The sequence below is a fragment of the Pristiophorus japonicus genome, chromosome 9, assembly GCF_044704955.1.
Source record: "Pristiophorus japonicus isolate sPriJap1 chromosome 9, sPriJap1.hap1, whole genome shotgun sequence".
NCBI lineage: Eukaryota > Metazoa > Chordata > Chondrichthyes > Pristiophoridae > Pristiophorus > Pristiophorus japonicus.
This window is the reverse complement of record NC_091985.1, coordinates 224,065,925-224,090,866: the sequence shown is the minus strand read 5'-3', so window position 1 is coordinate 224,090,866 and position 24,942 is coordinate 224,065,925. Positions and strand designations below refer to the sequence as shown.

General features: G+C 45.8%; 2 protein-coding genes and 1 long non-coding RNA gene across 6 annotated transcripts in view; 2 read left to right on the top strand and 1 right to left on the bottom strand.

The window, feature by feature from the left end:
* Positions 1-10,882, bottom strand: part of LOC139273814 (uncharacterized) — a 41,329-nt gene extending 30,447 nt beyond the window's left edge. Inside the window, exons 1-2 of one of the 2 annotated variants that reach the window (XR_011595384.1) lie at positions 10,792-10,882; positions 8,102-8,164 (exon numbers count right to left, since the gene is read on the bottom strand). This is a non-coding gene — a long non-coding RNA (uncharacterized lncRNA). The other variant, XR_011595385.1, reaches the window with a different exon arrangement.
* The window catches only part of LOC139273759 (zinc finger protein 256-like), a 41,014-nt gene extending 19,127 nt beyond the window's left edge, over positions 1-21,887 (top strand). The window contains exon 3 of one of the 3 annotated variants that reach the window (XR_011595340.1): positions 21,704-21,887. Coding sequence is in view for 2 of the 3 variants with exons in the window: in XM_070890817.1 (XP_070746918.1) it covers positions 6,899-7,798 (900 nt within the window). In the remaining variant the exon portion in view is untranslated. Of the gene's footprint in view, positions 1-6,427; positions 7,963-21,703 lie in introns of those variants that run through there. The other 2 variants (XM_070890817.1, XM_070890816.1) reach the window with 2 other exon arrangements.
* LOC139274165 (zinc finger protein 850-like) overlaps positions 1-24,942 on the top strand; it is a gene marked incomplete at its 5' end in the record, with an annotated part of 94,420 nt that overhangs the window by 56,107 nt on the left and 13,371 nt on the right. The window lies entirely within an intron of this gene.

The window sequence follows — 24,942 nt, the reverse complement described above, 5'->3', positions numbered from 1 at the left end:
GCGTACGTGAATTTTAGCAAATCTTTTGATCAGGTCCCACATGGCAGACTGGTTACGAAAGTAAAAGCCCATGGGATCCAAGGTAAAGAGGCAAGTTGGATCCAAAATTGGCTCAGAGGAAGGAAGCAAAGGGTAATGGTTGATGGGTGTTTTTGTGACTGGAAGGCTGTCTCCAGTGAGATTCTGCAGGGCTCAGTGCAGGGTCCCTTGCTTTTTATGGTATGTATCAATGACTTAGACTTGAATGTTGGGGATATGATTAAGAAGTTTGCAGATGACACTAAAATAGGCTGTGTAGTTGATAATTAAGAAAGCTGCAGAACAGTGACAAATGGAATTCAATCCGGAGAAGTGCGAAGTAATGCATTTGGGGAGGTCTAACAAGACAAAGGAATACACATTAACTGGTACGGCATTGAAAGGTGTAGAGGAACAAATGGACCTTGGAGTGCAGGTTCACAGATCCCTGAAGGTAGCAGGCCAGGTAGATAAGGTGATTAAGAAGGCATGTGGAATACTTACCTTTATCAGTCGAGGCCTGGAATACAAGAGGCAAGGACGTATGCTTGAACTGCATAAAACACTGGTTAGGCTGCAGCTGGAGTAGTGTGTGCAGTTCTGGTCACCATATTACAGGAAAGGGTGCAGAGGAGATTTACCAGATTGTTGCCTGGTCTGTCGAACTTTGGCTATGAGGAAAGATTGGATAGTCTAGGTCTGTTTTCTTTGGGACAGAGCAGGCTGAGGGGAGACCTGATTGAGGTGTATAAGATTATGAGGGGCCTGGGTAGAGTGGATAGAAAGGACCTGTGTTCCTTGGCAGAGGGTTCAACAACCAGAGGGCCAGATTTAAAGTAATTGCATGGAAGTATAGAGGAGACATGAGGGGAAATTTATTTACCCAAAGGGTGGTGGGAGTCTGGAAACATAGAAACATAAAAAATAGGTGCAGGAGTAGGCCATTCGGCCCTTCGAGCCTGCACCACCATGCAATAAGATCATGGCTGATCATTCACCTCAGTACCCCTTTCCTGCTTTCTCTCCATACCCCTTGATCCCTTTAGCCATAAGGGCCATATCAAACTCCTTCTTGAATATATCTAACGAACTGACATCAACAACTCTATGCGGTAGAGAATTCCACAGGTTCACAATTCTCTGAGTGAAGAAGTTTTTCCTCATCTTGGTCCTAAATGGCTTACCCCTTAGTCTTACTCTGTAACCCCTGATTCTAGACTTCCCCAACATTGGGAACTTTCTTCCTGCATCTAATGGTCAGAATTTTATATGTTTCTATGAGATCCCCTCTCATTCTTCTAAACTACAGTGAATACGGGCCCAGTCGATCCAGTCTCTTCTCATATGTCAGTCCTGCCATCCCAGGAATCAGTCTGGTGAACCTTCGCTGCACTCCCTCAATAGCAAGAACGTACTTCCTCAGATTAGGAGACCAAAACTGAACACAATATTCTAGGTGTGGCCTCACCAAGGCTCTGTACAACTGCAGTAAGACCTCCCTACTCCTATACTCAAATCTCCTAGCTATGAAGGACAACATGCCATTTGCCTTCTTCACCGCCTGCTGTACCTGCATGCCAACGTTCAATGACTGATGTACCATGACACCCAGGTCTCGTTGCAACTCCCCTTTCCCTAATCTGCCTTCATGTTTTTGCCACCAAAGTGGATAATCTCACATTTATCCACATTATACTGCATCTGCCATGCATTTGCCCACTCACCTAACCTGTCCAAGTCACCCTGCAGCCTCTTAGCATCCTCCTCACAGCTCACACAGCCACCCAGCTTAGTGTCATCTGCAAACTTGGAGATATTACACTCAATTCCTTCATCTAAATCATTGATGTATATTGTAAATAGCTGGGATTCCAGCACTGAGCCCTATGGTACCCCACTAATCACAGCCTGCCATTCTGAAAAGGACCCGATTATCCCGACTCTCTGCTTGCTGTCTGCCAACTAGTTCTCTATCCACGTCAATACATTACCCCCAATATCATGTGCTTTAATTTTGCACACCAATCTCTTGTGTTGGACCTTGTCAAAAGCTTTTTGAAAGTCCAAATACACCACATCCACTGGTTCTCCCTTGTCCACTCTACTAGTTACATCCTCAAAAAATTATAGAAGATTTGTCAAGCATGATTTCCTTTCATAAATCCATGCTGACTTGGACTGATCCTGTCAATCCTTTCCAAATGCGCTGCTATTTCATCTTTAATAATTGATTCCAGCATTTTCCCCACTACCGATGTCAGGCTAACCGATCTATAATTCCCTGTTTTCTCTCTCCCTCCTTTTTTAAAAAGTGGTGTTACATTAGCTACCCTCCAGTCCATAGGAACTGATCCAGAGACGACAGACTGTTAGAAAATGATCACCAATGCATCCACTATTTCTAAGGCCACTTCTTTAAGTACTCTGGGCTGCAGACTATCAGGCCGTGGGGATTTATCAGCCTTCAATCCCATCAATTTCCCTAACACAATTTCCTGACCAATAATAATTTCCTTCAGTTCCTCCTTCTCGCTAGATCCTCGGTCCCCTAGTATTTTCGGAAGGTTATTCGAGTCTTCCTTCGTGAAGACAGAACCAAAGTATTTGTTCAATTGGTCCACCATTTCTTTGTTCCCCATTATAAATTCACCTGATACTGACTGCAAGGGACCTACATTTGTCTTCACTAATCTCTTTCTCTTCACATATCTATAGAAGCTTTTGCAGTCAGTTTTTATGTTCTCAGCAAGCTTCCTCTTATACTCTATTTTCCCCCTCCGAATTAAACACTTTGTCCTCCTCTGCTGGATTCTAAATTTCTCTCAGTCCTCAGGTTTGCTGCTTTTTCTGGCCAATTCATATGCCTCTTCCTTAGACTTAACACTGTCCCTAATTTCCCTTGTTAGCCACGGTTGAGCCACCTTCCCCGTTTTATTTTTAGTCCAGACAGGGATGTACAATTGTTGAAGTTCATCCATGTGATCTTTAAATGTTTGCCATTGCCTATCCACCACCAACCCTTTAAGTATCATTTGCCAGTCTATTCTAGCCAATTCACGTCTCATACCACCGATGTTACAAGGCATTAGCTAGAATCTAACACCCCTTTCCTTTTCTGCTTCTCTACTGCTTTTACATTTTTACCATTTAATGTACTTTTCCTCACACATTTTGGGACAAAGAAATATCACCTCACATTTATCTCGGTTACATTTCATCTGACATCTACCCACCCTATTTACTAACCTGTGTATTCATACTGAAACTACTTACAGTCATTTCACAGTTGGCCATCGTCCCTTTTTTGGTCTCCTCTGGAGATTTTGATCGTGTGCCCCATATATCCAAGCCCAGATCATTTCTCTATATTGAGCAGAGCAATGGTCCCAATACTGACCCTGGGGACACCACTGTTTACATTCCTCCAGTCTGAAAAACCTCCATTAACCACTACTCTCTGTTTTCTGCCCTTTACCCAACATCCTCTCCACGCTGCCCCACTCCCTTTAATACCGTGATTTGATCAACAAGCCTCCTGTCCGGCACCTTATCAAACACCCTTTGACAATCCATCTACACAACATCCTCTGCATTTCCTTTCTCACTGCACTGTGTTATTTCCTCAAATAATCCCTGCTGTCTGTCCTGCACTAATCTATTTCACTACCAAATGTTGCAATGTTTGCTCCACCCCACAGGGTTTTTATTGTTGAAAGCCACAACAGAAAGGTCCACAAAGCGGCGACTCGTCAGGGAGCGTCTGCAAATGAAGCAGAAACATGGAGTGGTCAGGGAGCATCTGTAAATGAAGGAGAAATGGTGACAGACCGGTCTGTAAATGAAGGCGAATTGGTGATTGGTCAGGGAGCATCTGTCATTGAGGGAGAAATGGTGAATGGTCAGGGAGTGTCTGTAAATGAAGGAGAATTGGTGATTGGTCAGGGAGCGTCTGTAAATGAAGGAGAATTGGTGACAGACCAGGGAGGGTCTGTAAATGAAGGAGAAATGGAGACTGGTTTCCCTCTCTCTCTCTTGTCCCCTGTCATATGCAATGTGTGTGGAGGATTTTTATGAAATCGGATCAAAAAAGATAAATTATGCAGAAACTAACTGATTTCACATCTTATGTGATATAGTTATATTATGGGATGGTTCAAAGGAACTTCTTTGTCCATATTTGTAAAGCAACAAAGAATGGGCGGGGCTTCAGGGTCCCAGTGACCGGGAGAGAAAATCATTGACTCATTGATTTTGTTCTCACTCTGCACACAGGGGCTTTCTCAGCATCTCTCCTGAAGGCACTGGTAAATGCTGGGGAGACAGTTTACAGCCCATAGAATTGTAACAGATGGGCCCAGATTTAGATCCCCTTGTTCTCAGAGCTGCTTAAGTCCCACTCCAGAGACTTGAGCACAAAAATCCAGGCTGGCACTCCAGTGCAGCACTGCACTGTCAGAGATGTCGTCTCTTGTGATGCGACGTTAAACCGAGGACCCGGCTGCAACTAGAGTAGATTTAAAAGATCCCATGGCACTATATCGAAGAAGAGCAGGGGAGTTACCTCGGTGTCCTGGCCAATATATATCCCTCAATCAACATCACTAAAATACGTTATCTGTTCATTGCTGTTTGTGGGAGCTTTCTGTGCACAAATTAATTGCCTCATTTCCTACTTTAAAATCGGAAATACAACACCTGCCCTTTCACCTCCTCCCTTCCCACCGTCCAGGGCCACAGACACTCCTTCCAGGTGAAACAACGATTTATTGTACTACTTTGAATTTAGTATACTGTATTCGCTGCTCGTGATGCAGTGTCCTCGACATTGGAGAGACCAAATGCAGATTGGGTGATCGCATCGCGGAATACCTTTGTTCAGTTGCAAGCATGACTCTGAGTTTCCGATCGCTTGTTACTGAAATTCTCCGGACCACTCCCACTCTGACCTCGCTGTCCTCGGCCTCCTCCACTGTTCTAATAAAGCTCGAGGCACAGAATTTCATCTTCCGGACTCAACATTGAGTTCCACAATTTCACAACACCATAACCACCGCTCCCATTGTTTAGCACAGCAGCTGTTGGTAATGATCTCCTATTGCCATTTACACCTCCTCCAGACCCATCTTTTGTTTCTTGTCCCATCACCATCTCCTTTTGCCTTGCTCCATCATCCCTTTTGTCATTTAATCACTCCTGTCTTTCCTCCCCTTTCCCTGCCTCTGCACTTATTTAAAACTTATATTCAAGACTGAGATAGATAGATTTTTGGAGTCTCGGGGAATCAAGAGATAGGGAGATGGGGCGGGAAAGTGGAGTTGAGGTTGATGATCAGCCATGATCTTATTGAATGGCGGAGCAGGCTCGAGGGGCCGGAGGGCCGACCCCTGCTCCTATTTTCCAGTTCTGATGAAAGGAAAGTGACCTGATACCTTAACTCTGTTTCTATCTCTACAGATGTTGCCTGAGTATTTCCATTATTTTCTGTTACATTTCAGGTTACCAGTGAGTGTAGAACTGAAACCTGCCAGAGTCATCACCTTCAGGGGAGGAGAGGGAGGGGAACCAGTGAGTGTAGAACTGAAACCTGCCAGAGTCAGCACCTTCAGGGGAGGAGAGGAAGGGGAACCAGTGAGTGTAGAACTGAACCCAGCCAGAGTCAGCACCTTCAGGGAAGGAGAGGGAGGGGAACCAGTGAGTGTCGAACTGAAACCTGCCAGAGTCAGCACCTTCAGGGGAGGAGAGGAAGGGGAACCAGTGAGTGTAGAACTGAACCCAGCCAGAGTCAGCACCTTCAGGGAAGGAGAGGGAGGGGAACCAGTGAGTGTCGAACTGAAACCTGCCAGAGTCAGCACCTGCAGGGGAGGAGAGGAAGGGGAACCAGTGAGTGCAGAACTGAAACCTGCCAGAGTCATCACCTTCAGGGGAGGAGAGGGAGGGGAACTAGTGAGTGTAGAACTGAACCCAGCCAGAGTCAGCATCTTCAGGGAAGGAGAGGGAGGGGAACCAGTGAGTGTCGAACTGAAACCTGCCAGAGTCAGCACCTTCAGGGGAGGAGAGGAAGGGGAACCAGTGAGTGTAGAACTGAAACCTGCCAGAGTCAGCACCTTCAGGGGAGGAGAGGAAGGGGAACCAGTGAGTGTAGAACTACACCCAACCAGAGTCAGCACTTTCAGGGGAGGAGAACCAGTGAGTGTAAAACTGCACCCAGCCAGAGTTGGTGGTGAAAACTGGGAGCGGAGGACAAACTGTCTTGAGACGTGCGATGTGTTTGGCTTTCAGCACAGGGAGGAGGGAGAGTGCGGAACGGGGATTTGCAGCTTTGGGGAAACAAGAGAGGAAAGAATGTTCCATAGAAACTAGAATTGTCTGTTCTGTACTTAGTGATGAGTTCTGTAATCTCCTTTTACAGAGTATTAGAAGGGGAGATTTTCAGACAGGAAACAAAAACCAAACATCACATCAAGATCTGACAGAGTCACTTGATTCCTCCGGACCTGAATATCATCGGCCTTTGAATATGGCAGGAAAATGATTTGCTTGTTCTGTCTTTAGGAAAAGATTTCACAAATCGGCGTGACTAGAGAAGCACCGAGACACACACACCCGCGTGAGTGTTCCAGTGCACTGACTGTGGAAAGAGCTTTAACCAGTTACACAACCTGAAAAAACATCGCACCATTCACAGCACGGAGAAACCATTACACGTGTTGTGTGTGTGGACGAGGCTTCAACTGATCATCCAACCATGGAGAGTCACAAGAACACCTGCACCACGGAGAAACCGTGGAAATGTGGGGACTGTGGAAAAGGATTCAGTTACCCGTCTGAGCTGGAAACTCATTGACACAGTCACACCGGGGAGAGACCGTTCACCTGCCCCATGTGTGGAAAGGGATTCCCTTCATCATCAACCCTGCTGACACACCAGCGAGTTCACACTGGGGAGAGGCCATTCACCTGCTCTGTGTGTGGGAAGCGATTCACTCAGTCATCCAGCTTGCTGACACACCAGCGAGTTCACACTGGGGAGAGGCCATTCACCTGCTCTGTGTGTGGGAAGCGATTCACTCAGTCATCCAACCTGCTGACACACAAGCGAGTTCACACTGGGAAGAGGCCTTTCACCTGCTCTGAGTGTGGGAAGGGATTCACTCAGTTATCCCACCTGCTGACAAACCAGGGAGCTCACACTACAGAGAGACAGTTCACCTGTGAGTGTGGGAAGGGAATCAATTTGTCATCCGACCTGCTAAAGCACCAGCGAGTTCACATTGGAGATAGACCGTTCACCTGCTCTGAGTGTGGGAAGGGATTCACTCAGTCATCCAACCTGCTGACACACCAGCGAGTTCACACTGGGGAGAGACCATTCACCTGTTCCGTGTGTGGGAAGGGATTCACTCAGTCATGCAGCCTGCTAACGCACCAGCGAGTTCACACTGGGGAGAGGCCGTTCACCTGCTCCGAGTGTGGGAAGGGATTCGCTCAGTCATCCAGTCTGTTGAAACACCACCGAGTTCACACTGGGGAGAGGCCATTCACCTGTTTGGAGTGTGGGAAGGGATTTACTAGTTCATCCAACCTTCTAACGCACCAGCGTATTCACACTGGGGAGAGACCGTTCACCTGCTCTGAGTGTGGGAAGGGATTCATTAGTTCATTTAACCTTCTATCGCACCAGCAAGTTCACACCACGGAGAGTCCATTCACCTGCTCTGAGTGTGGGAAGAGATTCACTCATTCATCCATCCTGCTGACACACCAGCAAGTTCACAAGTGACTGCAGGGGTGGGAGTCTACTATTATTGCTGCTGTTAATCACATCCCGGCTGAACCATGTTCATTCTGACAGTTGGGGTTTGTTTCTGCTGATGTTAATAACCCCTGTAACTGGGCTGCTGTTTAATATTTTGATATTTCAAATAAAACAGTGTCGATATTTAATGTTCCAAGATAAGAGGAGACTAATTGATGTCCTGTTACTGACTGCTCCATTTTGGGCCTTTTCTCCTTTCTAATTCTAGATTATTTCAGTTCTCAAATCTGTTCGTTACTCTCATAGACAAGTCCCAGCTCCCCCTACCTTCCAGAGTGCCTCTCCTTGCCTTGGTATCCAGGGACAGGCTCGGTAACATGCCCGGGATCACTAAACACAAAACACAGTTTGTTAATCACGTTCAGCTACTGGACTTAGCATGTGCCCCACAGCATCTCTCTCACCTTCGATGTGTGAATAAATCATCATGCCTGCAAACCTCGTCTTGAATTTAAATCCACTCAGCAAATGTATTTAACAAAACAAGTAAATACATCATGGTCCAATAATCCAACTCCTTATTGACAGCAGGAAGTCTGTTGTCTAACTCCTCGAGGAAACAAAATAAAGAGCCCAAATGTAAGAGCCCCTCGAATCCTTTAATACCTTTCAAATCATGACCAGTTCTTTCTTATTGTAGAATTCTCCGTCCCTGTGGGAGTCAATATCGGTCAAAAACTGCTGATTGAAAAAGAGAATTTTTTTTAGAAGTTTCCAGAGTTTTAAGCTGACCCGTTACTTCTCTGAGAATCTCCAAGGAGACTCTTTGATTTGAACACATCTCTATTTTATATCCACCATTAGAGTTACGGGGAATTCGAATACATGACCACTCAAATTTAAAAGAGCCCGTCAGTCACATACAGACTGAACCAATCACACAGCTCGGTGTCAGTATGAACTATTTCTCTCACCAGCCTGTAAATGAAACCTGTAATACTGAGGCTAAAATTCCCCCTCCGTGTGCCGGGGGTGCAGGCAGTGCTGGGCAGAAGGAGCAGCAAACTGGCTTCAGAGCTGACTTTTCCCTTTTCCGGTGTTTTGCGATGAGCATATGCTGGGGCCCAGTGAGCTTTCACTGCTCCTGACAGGGTAGATGGAGAGAGAATGTTTCCCCTCATGGGGGAATCCAGAACTAGGGAGCATAGTTTCAGAATAAAGGGTCGCCCAATTAAAACAGAAATTAGGAGGAATTTCTTCTCTTAGAGGGTCGTGAATCTTTGGAATTCTCTACCCCAGAGAGCTGTGGAGGATGGGTCTTTGAACATATTTAAGGTGGTGATACAGATTTTTGAAGGAGAATGGAGTCAAGGGCTTGGGGAACGGGCAGGGAAGTGGAGTTGAGACCAAGATCAAATCAGCCATGATCTTATTGAATGGCGGAGCAGGCTCGAGGGGCCAAATGGCCTACTCCTATTTCTTATATTCTCCAGGATATTTCCAAGCATGTTCTCACTGCCCCTGGAATTCTAACACATTGACCCCTGGGTGTGAGGCCAGCACTCTGTGCCGTTAAACACTGGTGTGAAGCCGAGTCCTGCAGGCACACAGTCACTAGGAGCAGTTTCTAACGGTCTAGAGTGACCTTTTTGGGTGATTAGTCCCACTTTTGGGCTGGTTGTGGTTTCTTCCCGCTTCCCGTTCCCTTGGATTGCATTTTTATTTGTTCCCTCTGGTTTGGTTTCACTTTCATTGCTGGACCCACCACTCAAAGCACTTCGATCTGCCCCTGGGAATGAGCAGATTCCTCTCTCATTTCCCACACTGCACCGTCTCGCCTCCTCTTTCCCCCTTAGTTGTGTTCCACACTCTGGGCCCTGGGCCTTCCCCGGGGATTCTCAGTATGAACAGGGGGGTTGTGTGTTGAGACAGGATGTCCCAGCTCTCCTCTTTCCCCCTTGGTTGTGTTGCACTCTGGGCCCTGACCCTTCCCCGGGGATTCTCAGTATGAACAGGGGAAGTGTGTTGAACAGGATGTCCCAGCTCTCCTTCTCTTTCCCCCTTGGTTGTGTTGCACACTCTGGGCTCTGGCCCTTCCCTGGGGATTCTCAGTATGAACAGGGGGATGTGTGTTGAGACAGGATGTCCCAGCTCTCCTTCTCTTTCCCCCTTGGTTGTGTTCCACACTCTGGGCCCTGGCCCTTCCCCGGGGATTCTCAGTATGAACAGGGGTGTGTTGAACAGGATGTCCCAGCTCTCCTTCTCTTTCCCCCTTGGTTGTGTTCCACACTCTGGGCCCTGGCCCTTCCCTGGGGATTCTCAGTATGAACAGGGGAAGTGTGTTGAGACAGGATGTCCCAGCTCTCCTTCTCTTTCCCCCTTGGTTGTGTTCCACACTCTGGGCCTTGGCCCTTCCCCGGGGATTCTCAGTATGAACAGGGGAATGTGTGTTGAGACAGGATGTCCCAGCTCTCCTCCTTTAAAGGGACAAGGAGAGGACCCGCTGGGCTGAATGGCCCTGCTTTATGACATCACTGCAGTGCCGAGCAACCAACCTCCCTGAGCCGGAGCCGGAGGTTGTTGTTCGGGGCCTGAGGCCCACAGCGGGTGTGTGTGAAGCGGATAATGCAGAATGTTGTCTCTTGGACGGGCGGGGCCTGGGCCCGCACTCGGTGTGTGTGATGCCCGCTGCCCGCGGCCCCCCCGGGGTTTATTAACCCGCTCCCTCCCTCCGCCCATCTCTCACCTGCTGCCTCAGACACAGCCGCCCCACCGCGCATGCTCAGCTCACATTGCCCGGGTGATTGACAGCAGCTCCGGACCAATAGAAAGAGCGGGGGCGGGGCTGGAGGATCGAGCGGGCAGTTGGTCCTCCAACCAATCGGAGTGTGCGAGAGGCGGGGCTGAGCCTGGTTGTGGGCGGGGCCGAGCCCGGGTGTTGCGGCCAATGACCAGACTGACGGACCTGGGCGGCGCCACAAGATGTTCCCCCGGGATCACAGCAGCTTCTCACTCACCGGCCGCGGGCCCTCAATAAGCTGCTAACCGGCCCAATGATTCAGGCCTGAACAGCAGAGATCCTGCGGGATCCTTGTCCCATCCGTCAATCACACCATCCTGCTGAAGGAAAGTTCCAGAACAAACCGCCTCAAACTGCCCGCCCAGCACCACGTGGGCTCGGCCTGACTGACAGGAGCTCGGACCAATAGGAAGAGCCCCGGCGGAGATGGGCGGAGCGAGCTGGCGACGGGTCCTCCAACCAATGGCGGCGCAGCAAGGGGGCGGGGCCTGGTGTCCAGCTCAGGTGTGCGGGGGCCGATTGTGACGCGGTCCCCAGGTGAGAGCAGCTGAGTGAGCCCAGAGCTGGGACTGGAATCTGGGAGAGGGACCACAGTGAGCACAGAGCTGGGACTGGAATCTGGGAGAGTGGCCACAGTGAGCACAGAGCTGGGGCTGGAATCTGGGAGAGAGGTCACAGTGAGCCCAGAGCTGGGCTGGAATCTGGGAGAGAGGTCACAGTGAGCACAGAGCTGAGGCTGGAATCTGGAAGCGGGGCCACAGTGAGCACAGAGCTGGGACTGGAATCTGGGAGAGAGGTCACAGTGAGCACAGAGCTGAGGCTGGAATCTGGAAGCGGGGCCACAGTGAGCACAGAGCTGAGGCTGGAATCTGGGAGAGAGGTCACAGTGAGCACAGAGCTGGGGCTGGAATCTGGGAGAGAGGTCACAGTGAGCACAGAGCTGAGGCTGGAATCTGGAAGAGGGGCCACAGTGAGCCCAGAGCTGGGGCTGGAATCTGGGAGAGAGGTCACAGTGAGCACAGAGCTGGGGCTGGAATCTGGGAGAGAGGCCACAGTGAGCACAGAGCTGGGGCTGGAATCTGGGAGAGAGGCCTCTGAGCACAGAGCTGGGGCTGGAATCTGGGAGAGGGGCCACAATGAGCAGCTTTTCGAAGGGCCAAAGGGATAGCAGCTTCACCATACGAGCTTATTTAAATACTAATTGCCTGCAGTTTCAGAGGCAGCCTCGGTCACTCTGCAAAAACTGTTCCATAATGGCTCGGAATTTGCGGCCAGTGGCGAAGCGAAGAATTTCACCCCCAGCCCCGAAGTAAGCTTCGCACAAAAATGTGGCAATCTCTGTGTCAAGAAGTTTAGGTTTTCTGACATGTAATTCAAATCAAGAGAGTACAGTGGGAATCTCCTAGCTGCTGCAATATCAACAAGCTGTCTAAACATCCAATCTAAATGCAGAATTTTCACAGGCCGTGAACAAGGAGGTGGCTAAGCTCTTCAAATTCTAACTTAAAAAATGTTAGAGCAAAACAGAAATTGTGGCTTGCACATGGGGAAATGACAAATCTGAAATAAAGGTGAACTAACTTTTTTTTAAAGTTACTTAACAATTTTATTTTTTTATTAAAATGGATAAATTTGACACTGCCCAACCTTTTTCTTTCTTAAGCAGTCAGCACGCTGTTAAAATCCCAGTTATACCTAACTTTTAATGGAGAATTTAACAGCGGTATTTCTGCGGAAGAGCAGTAGTTTTCATCAGTTTCCCAGAGTCGAGAGAATTCCATGATTGCCAACTCTGCGCTGGGGAGAACATCACATCCTGTGGGGGAGCAGTGAATGACAGACCACAACTTTAGTATTTACGCATTATGTTGCAGATGCGCTAAATCCTGAATTACCGTCAGTTTCAAAGGCAGAATGACAGCGAAATGACAACCAATACCACAGGTGATCTGGATATTATCACATTGCTGTTTGTGGGAGCTTGCTGTGAGCACAAATTGTATGTCATATTTCCTACATTTCTAAACTTAATTGGCTGTAAAGCACTTTGGGACATCCTGTGGCCATGAAACGTGCTCTTTTTCTTTCTTAACGCTGATTGATTTGACGTTATCGCGCTCACCAGGTGGCACGTCAATCGATTCAACAAACTCACAAAGATACATAAGTTTGGTGCGTAACTTTATTAGTCCAAAGTCCATCACTAAGGCTGACTCGGTCGCACCACTACTCACCAATCCCATCTGGAACAGTCTAGCCCAAGGATGTAGTTCAACATTAGATCCTACTTCACACCATTCATGATTCCCAAGGCCCAGGATTGCCTTTTCTGTCTCGATATTTGTCTGTATCATTTGCACTATGTGTTTCTGGGGTATCTTAATTCACTCAATTATGAGCTTTAAAGTCATCGACAGGGGAGGTGTATAGTGTCCCAGATGCGGAATGGCTCGAATGGCTTCATCCTCCAGAGGCTGTCTTATCTACAGACTAGTGGCATTATGATGATGTACCAGTACCAATGTTTTAGCACCGATAGGCATGTTCCTCAGTGAAATCAAGCAAAAGTGATGTTTTAGCATGGGGCTTCGGGTTGAACCCACAATCATATACGTGGCAGCAGTAGCCACACAAAACTGTCCTTTTCCTTTATACATGGTATTAGTTTGGTCTTCGCCATATTTAATTATTCCAATCTGGCATTTTGATGATTCTTTGTTGAGGGTGAACCCACAAGCTGGAACAGTGTGTTGATGGACTTTGTCACAACTACAAACCCATGTTATCCCTTTCAGAGTACACCACTGCATATCTGGTGCTATCCAAGTTCCTCCCTTATTAATCAGATATCTTGGATACTCCCCATACTGTTTATGGATCAGACCTAGCTCAGAGTCTACCAACATTGCAACCGATTCTACCCTTTACACCTTCCAATGTGTCGTTTCATTTCCATTTTTCCTTAACAAAGACAAGACCGATCCCACTAGTCTAATATCTTCATTTCTTTCCCGTTCCCTGGGGGCCAAAGACCCCATTCTCATTTTCTGCATCACATCATAGTTTATGTCTTGGTTCCTTTAAAGCATTTGTTCTTCTTGAATAAACAAAGGGGTTTGACTACCCTCTATGTTGCCAAGTCCATTCTGTACCACATTCATCACAAAGGTCACACAGAAGCTACACACGATAGATAGAAACATAGAAAATAGGTGCAAGAGTAGGCCATTCCGTCCTTCTAGCCTGCACCACCATTCAATATGATCATGGCTGATCATGCAACTTCAGTGCCACTTTCCTGCTTTCTCTCCACATCCCTTAATCCCTTTAGCTGTAAGGGCCACATCTAACTCCCTTTTGAATATATCTAACGAACTGGCCTCAACAACTTTTTGTGGCAGTGAACTCCACAGGTTCACAATTCTCTGAGTGAAGAAGTTTCTCATCTAGGTCCTAAATGGCTTACCCCTTACCCTTGGTTCTGGCCTTCCGCAACTTCGGGAACATTCTTCCTGCATCTAACCTGTCCAATCCCGTCAGAATTTTATATGTTTCTATGAGATCCCTTCTCATTCTTCTAAATTCCAGTGAACATAAGCCTACTCAATCCAGTTTTTCCTCATATGTCAGTCCTGCCATCCCGGGAATCAGTCTGGTGAACCTTCGCTGCATTCGCTCAATAGCAAGAATGTCCTTCCTCAGATTAGGAGACCAAAACTGCACACAATATTCCAGGTGTGGCCTCACGAAGGCCCTGTGCAACTGCAGTAAGACCTGCCTGCTCCTATACTCAAATTCTCTCGCTATGAAGGCCAACATGCCATTTGCCTTCTTCACCACCTGCTGTACCTGCATGCCAACTTTCAATGACTGATGTACCATGACACCCAGGTCTCATTGCACCTCCTCTTTTCCTAATCTGTCACCATTCAGATATTATTCTGCCTTCCTGTTTTTGCCACCAAAGTGGATAACCTCACATTTATCTACATTATACTGCATTTGCCATGCATTTTCCCACTCAGCTAACCTGTCCAAGTCACCCTGCAACCTCTTAGCATCCTCCTCACAGCTCACACTGCCACCCAGCTTAGTGTCATCTGCAAATTTGGAGGTATTACATTCAATTCCTTCGTCTAAATCATTAATGTATATTGTAAGTAGCTGGGATCCCAGCACGGAACCTTGTGGTACCCTACTAGTCACTGCCTGCCATTCTGAAAAGGACCCGTTTATTCCTACACTTTGCTTCTTGTCTGCCAATCAGTTCTCTATCCACATCAATACATTACCCCCAATACCATGTGCTTTAATTTTGCACACTAATCTCTTGTGTGGTACCTTGTCAAAAGCCTTTTGAAAGTCCAAATACACCACATCCACTGGTTCTCCCTTGTCCACTCTACTAGTTATATCATCAAAAAATTTTAGAAAATTTGTCAAGCATGAGTTCCCTTTCATAAATCCTTGCTGACTTGGACTGATTCTGTCACTGCTTTCCAAATGTGCTGCATTACATCTTTAATAATTGATTCCACATTTTCCCTACTACTAATGTCAGGCTAACTGGTTTATAATTCCCTGTTTTCTCTCTCCCTCCTTTGGGAGTGGGGTTACATTAGCTACCCTCCAATCCATAGGAACTGATCCAGAGTCTATAGAATGTTGGAAAATGACCACTATTTCATCCACTATTTCTAGGGCCACTTCCTTCAGTACTCTGGGATACAGACTATCAGCCCCTGGGGATTTATCGGCCTTCAACCCCATCAATTTCCCCAACACAATTTCCTGACTATTAAGGATTTCCTTCAGTTCCTCCTTCTCGCTAGACCCTCGGTCCCCTAGTATTTCTGGAAGGTTATTTGTGTCTTCCTTAGTGAAGACAGAACCAAAGTATTTGTTCAATTGGTCTGCCATTTCTTTGTTCCCCATTATAAATTCCCCTGATTCTGACTGCAAAGGACGTACATTTGCCTTCACTAATCTTTTTCTCTACATATTTTTAGAAGCTTTTGCAGTCAGTTTTTATGTTCCCTGCACGCTTACTCTCATACTCTATCTTCCCCCTTCTAATTAAATCTTTGTCCTCCTCTGCTGAATTCTAAATTTCTCCCAGTCCCCAGGTTTGCTGCTTTTTCTGGCCAATTTATATGCCTCTTCCTTGGATTTAGCACTATCCCTAATTTCCCTGGTTAGCCACGGTTGAGCCACCTTCCCCGTTTTATTTTTATGCCAGACAGGAATGTACAATTGTTGAAGTTCATCCATGTGATCTAAAATGTCTTCCATTGCCTATCCACCTTCAACTCTTTGAGTATCATTCGCCAGTCTATCCTAGCCAATTCACGTCTCATACCATCAAAGCTACCTTTCTTTAAGTTCAAGACCCTAGTCTCTGAATTAACTGTGTCACTCTCCAACTTAATAAAGAATTCTACCATATTATTTTACAACCCTCTGAGAGAAGAAATTCTTCCTCAGCACAGTTTTAAATGGGTGGCCCCTTATTCTAAGATTATGCCCTCTAGTTCTATTCTTCCCTATCAGTGGAAACATCCTCTCTGCATCCACCTTGTCAAGCCCCCTCATAATCTTATATGTTTCAATAAGATCACCTCTCATTCTTCTGAATTCCAATGAGTAGAGGACCAACCTACTCAACCTTTCCTCATAAGTCAACCCCCTCATCTCCGAAATCAACCTTGTGAACCTTCTCTGAACTGCCTTCAAAGCAAGTATATCCTTTTGTAAATATGGAAACCAAAACTGCATGCAGTATTCCAGGTGTGGCCTCACCTATACCCTGTACAACTGTAGCAAGACTTCCCTACTTTGATACTCCATCCCCTTTGCAATAAAGGCCAAGATTCCATTGGCCTTCCTGATCACTTGCTGTACCTGCATACTAACCTTTTGTGTTTCATGCACAAGCACCCCCAGGTCCCGCTGTACTGCAGCACTTTGCAATTTTTCTCCATTTAAATAATAACTTGCTCTTTGATTTTTTTTCTTCCAAAGTACATGACCTCACGCTTTCCAACATTATACCCCATCTGCCAAACTTTTGCCCACTCACTTAGCCTATCTATGTCCTTTTGCAGATTGTTTGTATCCTCTTCACACATTGCTTTTCCTCCCATCTTTGTATCACCATAAACCTTGGTTACATTACACTCGGTCCCTTCATCCAGGTCGTTAATATAGATTGTAAATAGTTGGTGTCCCAGAACTGATCCCTGCGGTATCCCACTAGTCACTGTTTGCCAACCCGAGAATGAACTATTTATCCTAACTCTCTGTTTTCTGTTAGTTAACCAATCCTCTATCCATGCTAATATATTACCCCCAACCCCATGAACTTTTATCTTGTGCAATAACCTTTTATGTGGCGCCTTAACAAATGCCTTGTGGAAGTCCAAATACACCACTCACTTGGATCCATGCTTTGATATGGAACCTGTTAGGTATGGCCTCCTTGTCTCCCACCTTCAGCATGTAGCTGATTTTTATACAGCCATGGCCACTTTGTCCAGACAAAGACAGACTGATATTTTTTGTTTTTGGCCTCCCTACAAGCTTTCTTTGTTCAGTACTTAGTGGAGGCCTTGAAACTGATGACCATTCTCGCTGTAAGGAAATCCTAATTTGATCAGCATGCTCTTTACTTTTAATATTAATGCCTCTGGCAGGTAGCAATGTGTTTAACTCTATCCTGATTATTTCAAAGTTGGTTTCTCTCTGGAGAATGTGTCATAGCCTTGATGGTTTAAAAATCTGTCTCACCTGAGACACAGTAGCCATTTCATGTTGTACTGTTGTCGATAACTGAGCACGTCTGAGACTCGTTTGTTCACACACACACACACACACACGAGTATCTTAATATCATGCCATAACATCTGATCCAAGCCATTCTCGGGCTTTCAGGTGATCTTATCAAAAGATCGTAGGGTGTCTGCAGATCTTTGCTCATCTCCCTTTGCATGGTCCCGATGTCTCGGGTAATGGCCAAGCTATCAAATTCAGTTTCCTTATTGTTCAGTATAGGCAATGAGACAAACACCCCAAGAGAAAGCTTATCAATTTACTACACTTCTCTGACTTTCACAAGAATTTACATTAACATTAGATTGCACCCAGGTGATTTATGCCAATTCACCAAATATCAATGATTTAAAAAAATTCCCATTTGATGGTGTAATTTTCCTGGTTTCATCTTATATCCTCACTCATGTCCTCTCATTCAATTTTATGGAGTGTTCACTGGGCCCCAGAGGAACTTTACTGTCTAATACAATATTATCATAATATCTTAAAATATAGATCAAACATTCCCACTTGCTCCAAGTTTCAACCCATTTTGTTTATTTAATTTTATTTAAACGAACCTCTTCTTGGACCTTTCATTCCCCAAAATATGCTAGAGAGCACGTCAGTCTGCAAGATGAAGGATGTTAGTTACCTTTAACACAACAACCTTCCCCTCCAAAACTTCTTCCTGAATACATAGTTTGGACGGAACCACATAGACTGGACCTTTTCAAAAATAAAACTTGATTATCCCCTTAAATTTCAGCTAAATTTCCCTTCCCATGTGCTTGACCAGCAACTCTTATCAATTTATATCATCAATTTTAATTTTACAAAAAATTATGCCCAGACTTTGTGATTTTACAAAGAAGACAAAAGTAACAATTACATTTGGATGCAAGCTATTTATCTTCCCCTTCGACCAATGTGTCTTGAAAAATAGGATTACATAGGAGAGGAAGCAGAGTTAACGTTTCGGGTCGATGACTCTTCGTCAGACCTGGAGAGTGTTCGGAAAGAACAGATTCTTAACAAGCACTGAAAGGGGGAGGGAGGGAAAGAACAAAAGGGAAGGTCTGTGATAGGTCCTACCACCAATCACATCTTCCCCTCCCCTCCCCTCTCAGCATTCCAAAGGGACCATTCCCCCGCGACACCCTGGTCCATTCCACAGTCACCTCTAGCACCCCTCCCCTTCCCACGGCACCTTTCAATGCAACCATAGGAGATGCAACACCTGCCCTTTTATCTCCTCCTTTTCCACTATCCAGGGTCCCAAACACTCCTTCCAGGTGAAACAGCGATTTACTTGTACTTCTTTCAATTTAGTATACTGTATTCACTGCTCACGATGTGGTCTCCTCTACAGCGTAGATTGGGTGACTGCTTTGCGGAGCACCTCTGTTCAGTCCGCAAGTGTGACCGAGCTTCCGGTCGCCTGTTACTTTAATTCTCCACTCCATTCCCACTCTGACCTCTCCATACTCGGTTCCTACACTGTTCCAATGAAGCTCAATGCAAACTCGAGGAACAGCACCTCATCTTTCGTTTAGGCACTTCACAGCCTTCGGGACTCAACATCGAGTTCAAAAATTTCAGAGCCAACCTTTGGCTCTCTTTACGCGCACCCGCCCCCCCCCCCCCCCGCCCCCCCTCAGCCTGTTTCTTTTTTTCTCCTTGTCTCTAATGGTAGTTGGTCATTATCCTGCCATTCACACCCTATCTTGACTCATGTTTTTCTAACTCCTGGCATTGCCATTTGAATTTGGGCCATCATCCATTCTGTTTCTCTAATCTCTCCTGTCTTCCAACCTATCACAGACCTTCCCTTTTTTCTTTCTTCCCCTCCTCCTTTCAGCGCTTGTTAAGAAACTGTTCTTTCCAAACACTCTCCAGTTCTGATGAAGGGTCATCGACCCGAGACTCTGCTTTCTCTCCACAGATGCTGCCTGACCTGCTGAGATAGCCAGCATTTTGTTTTTATTCCAGATTTCAGCATCTGCAGTATTTTACTTTAGGATTACGTAGGATATACGGCACAGAAACATACCATTCGGCCCAACCAGTTCATGCCGGCATTTACACTCCACTCGAGCCTCCTCCTGTCTTTCCTCATCTAACTCTATCAGCACAATCCTCTATTCCCTGTTCCCTCATATGCTTGTCTAGCCTCCCCTTAAATGCATCTATACTATTTGCTTCAACCACTCCCTGTGGTAGTGAATTCCACATTCTCACTACTCTCTGGGTAAAGAAGTTTCTTCTGAATTCCCTATTTGATTTCTTGGTGATTATCTTATATTTATGGCCTCTAATTATGCTCTTTCCCATAAGTGGAAACACTCTCTCTGTATTTAGTCTATCAAAATCATTCATAATGTTAAAGCCCTCTATTAGGTCACCACTCAGCCTTCTTTTTTCAAGAGAAAAGAGACCCAGCTTGCCTATCCTTTCCTGATAGGTATACACTATCATACTTGTAAATCTTCTTTGCACCCTCTGTGTTCTAACCAAGGTTTGATGTAAGCTTAGCATAACTTCACTACTTTTCCATTCTATAACAATTCAATTTTATAATAATTTATCCCAATAATTGGGCATTGCCCAATATGGTAGTCTCTGGATACGGCATAGTCCAGAGACACAAGTCTACATTTTCTTCAACATACATCAACAACGTTAGAAGCACATAAAAACACTGTGGCCTTCCTGTGGCAAGCACAAACCACTGGTCTTTAGTCTTTTCTTATCCTAATGTAATATTTTGAATCTAAACATTCTATGATGAAAAAATCCAAGTTCCCTCACCGCTCTCATCTTCCATTCACTTCAATTGACAGATTGTACCAGTAAGGATTTGGAAGATATTTACAACAGATTCTAGATGTTCTTAGAGTTGGGATCATTCTCTATTTTGCCTATTCGAGGAGTTAGATAACAGACTTTCTCCTGTGCAGATAGGACTGGGTTTTGTGATCCTAGGCTTGTTACTGAGACCTTCCCTGGATACCAAGGCTAGGAGCGGCACACTGGAAGGTATGGGGAGCTGGAACTTGTCCATAAGAGTAACCAAAGGTATGAGAACTGAAATAATCTAGTTAGGAAGGAGAAAAGGCCCCAAAATGGAGCAGTCAGTAACAGGACAACAATTTGTCTCCTCTCATCATGGAGACATCAAATATCAACAGACTGTTATTTGAAATATCAAAATATTAAACTCCAGCCCAGTTACAGGGGTTATTAATATCAGCAGAAACAAAATCCACTGTCAGAATGAAGATGATTCAGTCGGGATGAGATTAACAGCAGCAATAACAGCAGAATGTAACCCTTGCAATCACTTGTGAACTTGTTGGTGTCTCAGCAGGTAGGGTGACTGAGCAAATCCCTTTCCACACTTAGAGCAGGTAAATAACTTCTCCCCAGTCTGAATTCACTGGTGAATCAGCAGGTTGGATAACTGAGTGAATAACTTCCCACACTCAGAGCAGGTGAACAGCCTCTCCCGGTGTGAACTCACTGATGTTTCAGCAGGTGGGATGATTGAGTGAATCCCTTCTCACACACGGAGCATATGAACGGCCTCTCCCCAGTGTGCACTCGCTGGTATTTCCGCAGGTCAGATGACTGAGTGAATCCCTTCCCACACTCAGCAAGTGAACGGTCTCTCCCCAGTGTGAACTCGCTGGTGATTTAGAAGGTGGGATGAAGAAATGAATCCCTTCCCACACTCAAAGCAGGTGAACGGCCTCTCCCCAGTGTGAACTCGCTGGTGTATCAGCAGATTGGATGATTTAGTGAATTCCTTCCCACACTCAGAGCAGGTGAATGGCCTCTCTCCAGTGTGAACTCGCTGGTGTGTCAACAGGGTGGATGAACAAGTGAATCCCTTCCCACACTCAGCACAGGTGAATGGCCTCTTCCCAGTGTGAACTCACTCGTGTATCAGCAGGTTGGATGAACAAGTGAATCCCTTCCCACACTCAGAGCAGGTGAACGGCCACTCCCCAGTGTGAATGCGCTGATGAATTTCCAGTTCAGATGGGTAATTGAATCCTTTCCCACAGTCCTCACATTTCCACGGATTCTCCATGGTGCGGGTGTCCTTGTGTCCCTCCAGGTTGGACGATCAGTTGAAGCCTCGTCCACACACAGAACACATGTATGGTTTCTCCCCGCTGTGAATGGTGTGATGTTTTTCAGGCTGTGTAACTGGTTAAAGCTCTTTTCAGTCAGTGCACTGGAACACTCTCAGTCGGGCATGTGCGTAGCAATGCTTTTCCAGTCACAATGATGTTTGAAATCTTTTCCCACAGACAGAACAAACAATTCTCCTTCCACAGTCAAAGGCCGATGAAATTCAGGTCCTGAGGAATCGAGAGAATCTGTCAGATCTTGACGTGATGTTTTGTTTGAGTTTCCCGTCTGTAAATCTTCCCTTCTAATACCTTGTAAAAGGAGATGACAAAACTCATCACTGTAAGTAAAGGACAGAAATTCAGAACAGACCATTCTAATTTCTATGTATCATTCTTTCCTGTTTCTCTAAACCTGTAAATCACCATCCCACACATTGTCCCTCCGCCCTGTGCTGAAATCCAAACACATCGCACAGCTCAAGACTGTTTATCCTGCACCAAGTCTGGTTGGGTTCAGTGCTACAATCACTGGTTCCCCTAACTCTCCACCCCTGAAGATGCTGACTCTGGCTGGGTTCCGTTCTACACTCACTGGTTCCCCTCACTGTCCACCCCTGAAATTGCTGACTCTGGCTGGGTGCAGTTCTACACTCATTGGTTCCCCTCCCTCTCTCCCCTGGAAATGCTTACTCTGGCTGGGTTCAATTCTGCACTCACTGGTTTCCCTCTCCTCCCGTGAAGGTGCTGACTCTGGCTGGGTTCATTTCCACATTCACTGGTCCCCCCCACCCCCGGAGATGCTGACCTTGGCTGGGTTCAATTCTGCACTAACTGAATCCCCTCCCTCTCCTCCCGTGAAGGTATTGACTCTGGCTGGGTTCAGTTCTACAATCACTGGTTCCCCTAACTCTCCACCCCTGAAGATGCTGACTCTGGCTGGGTTCAGTTCTACACTCACTGGTTCCCCTCACTGTCCACCCCTGAAATTACACTAAGCAACTAGAAGAGAAGTGGCAGTGAAGTAACTGGAAGAGAAGTGGCAGTGAATTTCAGTTCTATACTCACTGGTTTCCTTCTCTTTCCTCCCCGAACGGTGGCTCGGTTCAGTTCCACATTCACTGGGACGCTGAAGCCCTGCCTACTAATGGTCCCTGTACAAACATGGCCGCATATGCGCTCTGCTACTCAGTGCATCACGATGGTGGTGCAGAAACCTTCCGCTGTGCTTTACAAAGCTGGCGGCCGTCAGCCTGGGCCTGTCACCAGGAATAAATCCCCGGAGCTGCTAACGCGGGACCTGGAAGTTCTTCGTCAGGGTTTGCGGCCTATACCAGGTCTTCATGAAGCATACCCGCCGTGTGAGCTACTCACCTGCGTCTCCGGCTCTTCCCGTTTCCATTCTTCGTCCGGCTCTGATCAAAGTGACACTGTGCATGCTCCAAAAACCACCTGGTCCTGTGCCTGTGCAGTGCGAATAGGGTACATTCTCCCCCGCGGGCTATGCTGGGTCACAGTCCCGCCATTGAAAACCCCAGTTAGTGAATGGGGATTGATTTTCTGTGATCTGATTGAGTGAAAATTAATAAATCATACACAAAAAACCCCAAATGAACGGGCACTCTGCCACGGGTCAGTTCTGGATGTGATTAATAACCCCTACAGCCACTAGCGTCTCAGCAGGTGGGGTGAATTTATTTCCATACAGTGGGTATTGAAACAGCTTCTCTCCAGTATCAGTGCGGTGATCGTGCATCAGCTGCTTTGAACTTTGAAAGTTTTTCTCACATTTAAAGCAAATGTTCTCAATGTGGATAATCTGGAGTGTAAACAGTTGGGACAACGGAGTGACTACCTTTCCACATGTGAAATATCTAAACGGTCTCTTCCCGGTGTGACTCTGTTGGTGTGTCAGTAAATGGGTGTAGTCGATTTCATCGTTTTCCACGTACAGAGCAGTGAATGGATTCTGCCCATTATGAACATGCCAGAGTGTCATTTGGTGAGATGAGCGAGTGAATCTCTTTCCACACTCAGCTGATAAACGGCCTCTCCCTGATGTGTTATCACCTCAGACGGGCAACTGAATCCGGATCCAGTCCCCACATTTACACTATTGATTCTTCAGGTTGAATCTGTCAAATTTTGACGTAATGTTTGTTTTGAGCTTCTCTGCTGCAGATCCTCCCCTTCTAATACCCTGGAAATGGTGGTTACAAAAGTTGTTACTTTAAATACAGGATAGAAATTCAGAACAGACAATTCTGGATTCTATAAAACATTATTTCCCCTCCTGTCCCTGATGTCTTTTCTGTGGGAAATGTAGAGGTGTGAAAAAAGGCAGCAGATCGGACTCAGGCCAGAACGAAGATTCCTTGAATGAACAATTCATAAGGTTGTTTTGCGCTTTACCTGTATGAGGTTAAAAAACAACAAATGAAAAAGGAGGCATCTAGTGACACGGGCGTTGTTAATAGTGGTTTGTAATTCTAATCACTATCTCATAAGCCTAACATTGTAACCCGAACCCCAGCTTCTGACACCAGCCTCAAAACCCATCCTTAACCCCAGCCACTAAACACTAATCCTATCCCCAACCAAAGATTATTGACAGGGCTCAATTGAGCCAAAGACCTGATAAAGGAAATGTTTGAACCAATTATCATGTTTAAAGAAATAGTGCAATGTATGTTAGTAACAAGAGATTAAACCAACGAAACCATCAAAATTAGTAATGAGAATGACAAATATCATACATTTCAAAGGCAATTACATGCAATATGTGTGGAGAACTTTTACAAATCCGGATACAAAAAGTGTTAAATGATACAGATAATAACAGATTTCAAATCTGATACAAGAAGGTACTATAAAGGGGTAGTTCAAAGTAATTTCAGATGAGTGTAAAGTGAGACATAACAGTTCAGACTATGTCTCCTACAAGCCGTGTTCTCAAACAGAACAGGCTTGGGATTTGATATGGTTGAAGGCGAACGAGAGGAGAACTGAAATAATCTAGAGTAAGAAAAGGCCCAAAATGTAACAGTTGGTAACAGAACATCAATTAGTCTCCTCTTATCATGGAGAAATCAAATATTAAACGCACTATGTATTTGGAACACATTCAACATTTATACAGAATATTAATCACCAGTCCAGTTATTGGGGTTATTAAGATCAGTAGAAACAAACCATAACTGCCAGAATGAACATGGTTCAGTGCTCAGTGCAATCACAGTAAATCCTGTTCAATTCACTAATGTGGTCTTTCAATGGCGGGGTTTTTAACCCAGCAAAATCCTGAGGGACGGGATAAATCTTCACTTAGAAAGACACGGATTAATCAAGGACAGTCAGCATGGATTTGTTAAGGGGAAGTCGTGTCTGACTAGCTTGATTGAATTTTTTGAGGAGGTCAC